This window comes from Gymnoscopelus microlampas (assembly GCF_963454915.1).
Source record: "Gymnoscopelus microlampas genome assembly, chromosome: 22".
Classification (NCBI taxonomy): domain Eukaryota; kingdom Metazoa; phylum Chordata; class Actinopteri; order Myctophiformes; family Myctophidae; genus Gymnoscopelus; species Gymnoscopelus microlampas.
In genome coordinates this window covers 11,784,989-11,796,322 of record NC_139959.1, presented here as the reverse complement: position 1 = coordinate 11,796,322, position 11,334 = coordinate 11,784,989, and the positions used below count along the sequence as shown (strand labels likewise).

Sequence of the window (11,334 nt, the reverse complement as noted above, 5' to 3'; positions counted from 1 at the left end):
CTGTTCCTTTGTTTCTATGATGTGACATCCTTTGTATGTCATGAGGTCAGCGTGTAACCCGATGCCCATGTGCACTTTCTGCAAACAAACATGGCTGCATGGCTCACAAATCAAAAGCTGTAAACCAACCATGTTTGACTCCTGCCTTTTCATGTTGCCTCCTGCCTTTTCATTACAATGCTTGTGTGTTGTTGAAAAACAGAGTGAATTTCTCTCATCAGTCATTTAAAGCGGCACTATGTAACTTTTCTTTAATGAATAAAGTGTAATTTTGTCCAATCTGTATGGTAGAGAATGTTGATACAATATAACTTTTTGATACAATTGGGGTGGTTGTATTTAGTCTCTCTGCTGCATTTAGATCGTGTCAAAGGTCATGTCTCACCTAGACACAGGGTCTGACACGAATTTTGACCTGATGGTCAAGATTCAATTTATCCCCTGAGCAAGCAGATAGGCTCTATTAGCTCAATGGTAAAATAATTCAGCACGTCGAAGGAAACCGGGTTCAAATCCGGGGTAGAAGAGGAAAGTTGCATATAGTGCAGCTTTAAAGCCTGATATTTTGAAGTCTTTATTCAAAGCTAGAAAATTCACAATAAGCATAATACATTTAAATTATTCATTATGTACTTCTGACTTTCCTTGACTACAGAGGCTTCTAGATTCTAGTCGAGAATCAGTTGAAAACACAGCCCATGAAACAGAAACCACAGAGGTGTTGGTGACGTGAGCTGGGCCGGTGGTGCTAACGCAGAGAGGCAGGACTGCATGGATCATGCAGACAAGTGCATGATCTCTGTCTCGATAAATGATCTATATCATGTAAGCACACATCTCCTTGACTGTGCATGTCAATTGTTGCTTGACATCCATTCCTTTTTAATAGACTCATCACAGAGCACAACATGCCCCAAAGATCTGACAATATGAATCTTGGATGCTAGTTAAGACGTGGATGACGTGGGGAAAGGAGGCCAGAATGAGAGAGGACCCTACAGTAGCTGTCATCATAATTGGTCATGGTGAAGTAGATTGTCTTGGGAAGAAAAGCTTTTTACCATTATGAAATCCACTATATTTAGTTTCTGCCATCTGTCAACGCGGAGAAGTGTAAAATCCTGATAAAAGCAGTTCTGCGCTCTGGCTGTGTGTGAGGCTATACTGCCTTGGAGAAACAGAACATTCTCAACATTCACTGACACATTTTCTGCTGCATGCACTCTTTTCTAATTTAGATTATTGTTAAATAAAATATTTGCTCCCCTGTTAAATTATTAATAAAATGTAAGATGTTCAGTTAATCTGTTTGAGGATGCTCTGTTTCCATGGTTGTTAGGTTGTTCGACTTGAATGGTACCAACAAGCACAGCGTTATTTCTCCACGGCTACATTATGGTTCAATGAGCTGAGAGATGGGAGATAAGAGGGGTTTAAAATGTACAATGGCTTTTAATTCCTTGCCTTGTGCCTTTGGCAAAGATGTTGAAATAGTGTTACAACCACAATGGCATGCTCTCCACTCTCTCTCACTCTCCAAACAGATGTGTTCTGCCAGGCAAGCATTGTCATTTATCAAAGTCTTGCAAAACACATTGCTACAATGATCAACTTGGCACCTTTGGACTAAGCCTTCAACCATAGCATATTAATATTACATTAACTTTGTGTAGCCAAATACGTTTATGGGCCCAATAAATCAACTGTACATTTTTATGTATTGATCACCTAGCTTTATATGGCCTTGCTCCAAATGACAAAGGAAAGGATTTACTGAGTCCCTGGCCTACACAGTACCTGATTGTTCTCTGAGATTCTCTGAGATTCCCCACAGGATGACTGGGGAACTTTTGCTCTCAGAGCCCCCAGACTGTCTACTGACATCAGACAGCCTACCTAAACACAGGGGTGTGTTCTACCGTGTTACGCTATTCGTTGCTGTCGGGCATAAACCAGCTAACTCCATTTTGACGCTTTTGCATTTCTTTCCATAAATCAGTGCTATTGAACACCCTTTACGTCTGTGTGTTGGTTAAAAAGATATTGAACCAATGAAAAGTATTAAAAAGCGCTTCTGAGAAAACCAGCTAACTCCATTGGATCCTCAAACTTCTACTAAACCAGCTAACTCCACCAAAGGGGGGTGGAGTTAGCTGGTTTTGCTGACTCCAGGCTCCACCCCCTTTTGACCTCCAACCTCATTGTGAGCTTGGAGGTCCATTCAGCTGTTCTTATCAATGATGAACAAAGCCTCCTAACTCCACTTTTATTTTATTTTATTTCATTTCCTGAAAAATTAACATTTTGGAGTTAGCTGGTTTCTGCCCGACAGCAGAGATATGTAGTATGACGTGCAGATTTTTTTGAAAAAAAGCGTAGCCCTGTATTAACCATTTCATCCCTTGACCTAGCGCGAGCGTAACCACGACCACTGCTGGGAATGATTATCGTATGCCCTCCGAAAAAAACTAGAACACACCACTGCCTACACATCATTAGTGACATTTAAATCTCTTTTTAAAACCCTCTTGTATAGGAAAACATTCATGGATTCTTGAATAGTTTCAATGTATTTTCTCCCCTTGATTGATTGAATATTGATTGAATATTTTATTAGGCAAAAAATGTAAACAGCACAATTTCATTTATAATACTTTGTCTATAAGGTCCGTCTAAAAAAGTCCTTGCGGCCTTGTTTCCATTGGGGTCCTTGGTATTCAATTCATAGACATAGTAGTAACCTGATGTTTTTATGATACTTGTGTTGTTTGTATTTCATGTTGTTTAATTTTAATATTCTGTCCCCTGGGTTGTTTTTGTTTCATGCTTGTTTAATTGTGCTGTTGTTTTTTTGAAGCAGTTTGTACCACTGTTCTTTAAATCCAATGTATTATTATATAGAACCCAATAATGAAACGTATCTAATCTAGATAGGAAAAGGATACTAAAGAGTCTGTCCTGTCCTAAACCAAAAATTATCACGTATACGTCACTTAGACAATGTCTGCAATATATGTATTGAAAGTAAATGAGAACTTTTATGTTTTGATCATTTTGTAGGGTAACAAAGAATATTCTTTTTCAATACTGTCATGATTGATTATGCATAACCTTTACCCCAATCATACCAAATCAACAACCGAATGAACCAGGCCGTAGTTCATTGAAAGCATTTTTAAATAACTAAAGAGCTAGTGCGTAGACACTGGCCACATCATCATGAATAGATTTCACCATCATGAATAGATATCAGAGGGATGTTGCTTGCACCTGATCAATGTCACCATTGTGGTTATAATATCAGAGGTATGCTGGTTTGTATCAGTCTGGTTAATATCAACAGCCGAGCTTTGTGTTTTTTCCCCCTGCCTCGGGGATAAACACACCAGGGAATCTAATTTCAGTGCTTTCAGCTTCACCCATGCCTTCCATGAATATGAATTCCTCTCTGGCTTTCATTTTATATGGATGTCATGGTTTAACAAAGTCATTGATGAAATGAAGTTTGAAAAACTGAGTTTCATTTTATTTTATATTGTGCACCTATGTAATGATTTATATGTTGTGTAAGTCCATTTGGGCTGGCACCTTTGGTGCATGACACAAAACTAAAGAAATCATCATCATCATCATCATGATGAACTGAGCTCCACACACACAAAAAACGCTGAAATCCTTATAATCTGACCAGGGATCATTGTAGCTTTTTTGGTGCCATTCAAATTCTGTTCTTTAGCCAGAGATTAAGGCTGTTATTTAGAAAGAGCCTGGTCAGGAGCAGACTGCTCTCTCCTATATGGACAAACCAGAGGACCACTTATGTCTCTTACCCATTTTCATGTATAAAGAGGAACTCCTCAAAGAGGCTTGTGGGAATGCAGGCTGTGATGTACTGTTTAGTGGTGACTAGATCTCTTTACTTACTCTGAGAGGCAGGCAGGCAGGCAGGCAGGCATCAATTGATTGATTGATTGATTGATTGAATTCCTGAGAAATAATTCCATGCAGGCATTTAAAAAAAAAGAACCATGGATAACAAAAACAACTTGTACAAACGTAACACTAGTGATCCATGAGTAAAGAGTTATATCGGCCTATCAAATACCATTACATGTAAAAGTGGGCTTGATTTATGCAGTATTGGGAAAAAGTACTCAAATGTTTAACTTAAGTGAAAGTATCAATACTGCAATGTAGAAATACTCTGTTAAAAGTAAAAGTACAGAATTCTAAATTTACTTGAGTAAAAGTACAAAAGTATTGGTGTCAAAGTGTACTTAAAGTACCAAAAGTACAAAGTACTCATTATGCAGAATGTCCCATTTCACAAGTTTTCAAATGTATTAAATGTATACAAATCTTTTGAAAATAGCAGATCTACAAGCTCACAATGTGTAGCATCGTGACACAATATTGTGCGTTTGTACATCTGCTCTTTTCATATGGCCGAAATATAAAAGTGGAGTGAAGTTTGATTGATTGATGTACTTTATTTAGTAAGACATGAGAACAACAGTACATGGAAGTAGGCTACACATTCACAACACAAGGTCTACTAAACTGGAAGACTCATAAAGCACTAAGCTTGTTTAAGATGAGATCCCCATGCACACAAATCATGATGACATATAAGAGACAGACAGATATACACACTACTATACAGAACGTCATACAATCAGCTTACAGGTTACTGGTATGAAGAGTGAAAACTATGTACAAGAGAAGAGAAAAAGGAAGTTGGGGGGTGGGTGGGTTAAGACTTAGACAGGGGCCATTTTCGAATTGCAGCCTCCTGAAGGTGTATCTGTAGGGCAGTTTTGAAAGTGAGTAGGGTTTTAAACTCCAATACTCCTTTTGTTCATTCCCTTTGTTGAGCCAAATCTGTGTTGAACATGATTCGTTTGAACATGAAGTGGTTAATGTATGTTTTGTAATAATAATCAAAATCTACAAAGTAACTAGTAACTAAAGTTTTCATATAATTGTAAAAGTACAATGTAGTACCCCCATGTAGTGGGGTAGTAAAAGTAGAGACATTGGAAATACTGTAGTACAATACTTGAGTAAATGTACTACTTTACACCACTGGATTTATGTCGTGCTGTGCTGACGACAAGTGCGATGAATGATGATGAAGATGATGATGATGATGATGATGAACCAATGCTCATCCTTTCCCCAGTAGGCAGATGACGAAGAAACAAGAATAGGTGGAACCAAAGCGTTGGGAGGAGGAGAGATCAGATCCCTGTGACTTAAGTTCAGTGCATCTTTCCCCATTTCTCGTGGCAGCCACTCAGCCAGCAGCATCGACATCACCCAGCCAAGGCGTGGAGTAGAACATCTCGTGCACGCACACACGCGCGCGCATACACACACACACACACACACACACACACACACACACACACACACACACACACACACACACACACACACACACACACACACACACACACACACACACCTTTTGCATCTCCAAGCAAGACGCGCTCCATTCGAAGGAGAAGATGGGGAAATGGCAATCGCAGTTTATCTCCAAATGTAACGGTCAAGAAATCAAAGAATATTGTTATTTATGACACCAACCATTGCGATAGCACCTAATTGAAAGCATTACGGTAAGATATGTTTGATCTTTTCACCATAGAATGTACTTACACTTGGCATGATCGGACCGTTCTTTTACAAGAAAAAGGTTCATACAATTTCAAGATTTGATTTCCTTCAATTATATAGCCTGATTTTGACTTTGGAAGAGGATAAAAACTGCTCGGCTATTTATAATAATATATAAATAGCCATGTTGACTTCAGTTCAACCGCATTGATAGCCTATAAAAATCAATTGACAGAATTAAAAACGGAATTGAAATACATGTCAGCTTACTGACCTAAAATGCCATTAAAGCTGAATTGAATTCAATTGACACAATTCCTGTATTTATAGCTATGCCTACTTTAAGAGGTAGGCTATGATAGGCCTACCATAAATCACTCGATAGAATGAAATGTTAGTTTTCTGTCATCTCCGCATCTGATGCGAAAATGTTTGTCAAGAATGAATGTATCTTTTTTTTTTTAAATGTGGTCTGAATTCATAATAGCCTTATATGCATTTCCAGGATTCCTTTAGGATATTTTTCATATAAGTTGAGAAGAAGAGTGTTGCTTAATTTCATGTATTTTCCCAAGCCTATTATTTAAATTATAATATATGAATTATGTAATAGTAATAGATACAGAAATTATGTGAAATCGGAGCGAAAGCATGAGGAGAGAAGGCATGAGCTGGGATTGAGGGGGGAGGGCAAATAGGAGCATGTTACTGCCCTCTGGTGGTTATTTTAGATATCCATGTATGGGTTTTATTGAGTGAACCAGGGTGCATTATTGACTCATTTGGAGCTATTAGTGACTAATTTGTTTGAGCAAGATGCTACCAGACATAGCTAATTAGGCAGATTAAAATAATAATGATACGATAATAACTATTATTATTATGATTATATATAAAAATGTATATAATTATACATAATTATGTATATATAGTATGTATATACTATATAAAGTATGTATAGCTTATATCTAAGCATGCCAGACAGAGTGCAGTTGTTTATTATTCCCTGTGAATAATCAACACCAAATTCTTATACTATATTATCATAATAAATTCTTCTTGAGTGCATGGATTTTTCCTTCCTTCACACTTCACACTACAGTAGGCTATTTGCCCTATAACTGAGAGGAGAAGCCCATAACCGAGGAGCTGCTCTTTACGACTGAAGGATCCCAAATGAAGCACTTAAGTGCCATTTCCCCCCTTAATGCAATCCCTTTTACAGAACTGGCTAATTTCATGGTGCAAGAACAGTCTCTTATAGTATAAGTGGAGCATGACCCTCTATACCTCCACTTCTGTGGCTTCCTGTTATGTAATTCCATCCCATCAGCCTGCATCAGTCTCACAATGCTCAGTGCTTGGCGCACGCCGGTCGCTGCTGGATATATATAGAAGTAGCACAACACACGAGTAAAGCCTGATTTATACTTAATTGCATGACAGTGTCGTGTGCCACAAATAGCCGATCTACAAGCCCATGAAGCATGGCATCTGCGACGCATTGTGAGCTTGTCGATGCCCAACACTGTCGTATGATGCATGTGGCATAAATTGAGCATAAGGGGAGACAGGGTAAAAGGGTAGTGTGTTACTTGTGCGTGCGTGCGTGCGTGCGTGCGTGCGTGCGTGCGTGCGTGCGTGCGTGCGTGTGTGTGGTGGGGAGGTTGAATGATGAATCCTTTTTTTTATACCTCTGACTGAACTGGCCGACCCCCCAGCTCTATTTTGACTACGTAAGCAAAAAATAAAATCACCACGGAGAAATTGTCTCTATATATATATCTCACACTGTAATGGCTAACAACAAGTTTTATTTTACAGATTTACTCTGACTGCAAAAAAGCAAACCAACCCTGAGAGACAAACAAACATGGACGCATCTCCATCCCAGCTGCCTGGATCCAAAAAGCGGGTGAAGATCCATCCCAACACGGTTACAGTCAAATATGCCACTCACTTCCCCCAGCCTGGGGACGAGGGGTATGACGATGCTCCTTCTTTTGAGGAATTTAGTGCTTTCGCAGAGGCAAACGTGGAGAAGAGACTGGTGTCAGACAGTAAAGGTGGCAGGACATTCTTTGGTACCATGGAAACCCAGCCTAAGCAGCCGGGCCAGCCGCAGAGGGACAAGGGGGTTGAGTCCCAGCTGGCCAGCTTCGGCGAGGCAAATGTTTTAGCCTCCAGGGTGACGTGGATGGCCTTGTTCGGGGCGGCCGCGGCTCACGGGTGCGTGGCGTTGATCACCCGGCTGGCGGCGGACCGCTCTAAAGTGCCCTCCCTGGAGCTGCTGTTCATCCGCTCCGTGATCCAAGTGCTGTCCATCCTGGTGGTCTTCTATTACAAAGAGGCCCCCTTCGGCCCGAAAGGCTACCGGCTACGACTGTTCTTCTACGGGGTCTGCAATGTAATCTCGATCACCTGCGCCTACACCTCCTTTGCCATCGTGCCGCCCAGCAACGGCACCATCATGTGGCGCGCGTGCACCACGGTCTTCAGCGGCGTGCTGGCCTTCCTGCTGCTGGACGAGAGGCTGGGCTACACCGACGTGGTGGCGGTGGTGGGCAGCGTGTTCGGCCTGTGCCTCGTGGTGGTCCCCAACATCGCGGACGAGGAGAAGACCCGGCTGACCTTCTGGAAGGAGGCGTTCGGCTACAGCATGACGGTGATGGCCGGCCTGATGGCCGCCCTCTCCATGATCATCTACCGGGCCATCAAGGAGCGCGTCAGCATGTGGACGGCGCTCTTCACCTTCGGGTGGACGGGCACGGTGTGGGGGGCCTCCACTATGTTTGTCATGCAGCAGCCCATCATCCCCCTGGACGTTGAGACCTGGGGCTACCTGATTGGGATCTGTATCTGCTCCACGGTGGCGTTCCTGGGGGTCTACTACGCTCTGAACAAGTTCCACCCGGCCTTAGTCAGCACCGTTCAGCACCTGGAGATCGTGGTGGCCATGATCCTCCAGCTCATCGTCCTGAGGATGATCCCGACCGTCTACGACATCATGGGAGCTCTGGTCATCATGGTCAGCGTGTTCACCCTGACCGGGGTGAAGCTGTACAGGGTGAGCAGGGCCATTCGGCAGGATTATCAGGAGATCCTGGACTCGCCCATCAAATGACTCAAATGTGGCTCTTTCTTCTGTCTATGTTTACAGTGTTGATCGGTTCATGTGCAATCTCAAGAATGTCTGGATCTTTTGATTTGGTATTGTTGTGTGCTGTTGGGAGAGTGCCAAGTGTGTAATAATAATGTCTTAATATTTGTGTGCGTGTGCGCGTGAAATAAAGGAGAAATGTGCAGTGGTGATTTTATAGCTTTAGTAGTGTTGCTTTAATAGTCGAATGGTCTCTCATCATAGCAGCTTTTCAGCGGAAAACAATCATTTAAAGCTGGAATCCATAACTTACTACATGTCCTGCCAGGGTTAAACCCCTCGTTTTCTGCATGAGAGACATAATTCTTATCACTCTGCCAATAAGACATCACTACTTGGTCAGGCAGTACTAGTTGTCCACCATTAGGTGATTGGTGACCATACAGATCGATTCAAATAACATTTTATTCATTCAAATAAGTTCCGGATTGCAGCTTTAACTCCTCATTGTGATGTGTTTTGTTGTTGAATATAAAACAATATTGCATCTGGTCTTGTGTGTTTACAGAGTAACAAGATAGTTTTAATAACATTTGTCCTTTATTGTTGCAACATTGACAAGGTGTGGCGTTTTCTTGTATTGTCTCACTACCTCACAACAACCACACCCGTTTCACTATGAAGTTGTCAGCCCATGACACTGAATAAAATAATCATTTATATTTATACAGAGTAAATAAATAAATAGCTTATTATCTGCCAATCAATCAGCTAAACATGTGGCCTATCCATAGTTTGTATGTAATACAAGAATGCTCGCCCCGGGTCAAATCCGGTGACCTCGGAACGGTCGCCAGCAGCTATTCCTAAAAGTAACCTCAGTAAAACTATGCCTAAACCTAACATTATTCCTCCTAACCTTAACCTCGGTAAAACAAATACAAGAATACAAGAACCACTGGGGGGCGAGTGTTCCGCGAAAAATAATGATGGCGGTGTGTTTTGGAACGAGCCTTCCGGTTACCTTAGTATGCACCCATTGGATAGGGTGCTCCTAAATGGGAGGCAACCAGAGGCAAGACAGCAGCTTGAATAGAGCGTCGCAGTTCCCGCCCACTTCCAGTTGCCGGAAGTAAATACTCAATGCATTTTTCCCATTGACTTTTCCGAAAATATTTATATAAATTAATTTAAGCCAAGAATCAAGCTATCCAGGATGCTGGTGAATCATGACCATAAAACGTTTGATTCTGTGAAAAAACTTTTTTGAAAACGGCAAAACAAAGGGTATTTATTAAACATATTATATCATATCATTAAATATAAAATTTTAAAAAATCACAGAAAAAAAGGTTTTATGGTCATGATTCACCAGCATCCTGGATGGCTTGATTCTAGGCTTAAATTCATTGATATAAATATTTTTGGAAAAGTCAATGGGAAAAATGCATTGAGTATTTACTTCCGGCACCCGGATTCTGTGCAACTGCGATGCTCTATAGTGGAGGGAATGCCCATGCGTTCATCAACTTGTAGCTGGGTTTATTGTAATTTGAGGTGTAATAGATTTAAGAGGTACTGTATACACTGTTATTTGTATGCATATCAGACATAGCACTATTATTAGATTACTGGAATATTTCCTCCACACAGAGGGTGTGGGATATTTGCAGAATGCTATTGCCACACTGCTTGGGGATGTTACAAATGAATCACTGAAGGGGTGGATTTAAAAACCAGATGGGGTGGGAACCCTGGGAACCCCCCCTCCTCCCCCTTCTAAAAATAGGCCTACAGAACATCATGTTATTAGATTGTAGCTTGTGTAAACTCTACTCCTAGCATCTGGTTGATGTGTAGAAATTAAATCTCTCCTACTCCGGCTCCTGTTTGCTTTCAGATGGCTATCATATAATGCCCTGAGACGTGCAGCACAGCATTGAATTCTGGTTCCCTTTAATAACATAATAACTTTATCTGCCTTCCCTTTTCTGCAGAAGAGATATTCAGAGGCTAGCTGGGAAGGGCTTTGTTTCTCAGTGGAGAGAGAACCCAGCTGAGCCAATCAGTCTGCACTCTGCCTTAAGGCAGCACGGCAGCCAGTGATGGAATGAATGAGGATTATAATGACACGGTTCTCAGGATGGGTGAAAGGAGAGCAGCATAGCACTGTGGTTTCATTGAAAGTCCACCAGGTGGCGTTCCAAAACCACACGTTGGGTTGTTACCAGTGGCGGGATAAGTACTGAAATGTTTTACTTAAGTATCAATATCACAATTTAGAAGTACTCTTATTACAAGTAGAAGTCCAGTATTTAAAATGTACCTGAGTAAAAGTACAAAAGTATTGGCATCTAAATATACCAAAAGTAGTACTCTTTATGCAGAATGCCCTGTTTCACAAATGTATTTCATATGTATAAAATGTATTCAAATCTTTAAAAAAAAATGCAGATCTACAAGCTCACAATGCATCCCATTGCGACGCATTGTGAGCTTTTAGATGGTCTATTTTCAAATAGTCGAAATAGGGCTGAAGTGGTTAATGTATGTTTTTGTAATAATTATCAAAATCTATAAAGTAAATATTAACTACATTTTTCAAATAATTGTAG

General features: G+C 40.9%; 1 protein-coding gene across 1 annotated transcript; it reads left to right on the top strand.

Moving 5' to 3' along the window:
• Positions 1–5,404: 5,404 nt before the first annotated feature.
• On the top strand, positions 5,405–8,861 carry slc35g2b (solute carrier family 35 member G2b). Its single transcript, XM_084048577.1, has 2 exons — positions 5,405–5,621; positions 7,444–8,861. The coding sequence occupies exon 2, from the start codon at positions 7,493–7,495 to the stop codon at positions 8,741–8,743; it is 1,251 nt and encodes a 416-aa protein (XP_083904703.1). The 5' UTR covers positions 5,405–5,621; positions 7,444–7,492; the 3' UTR covers positions 8,744–8,861.
• Positions 8,862–11,334: the final 2,473 nt, after the last annotated feature.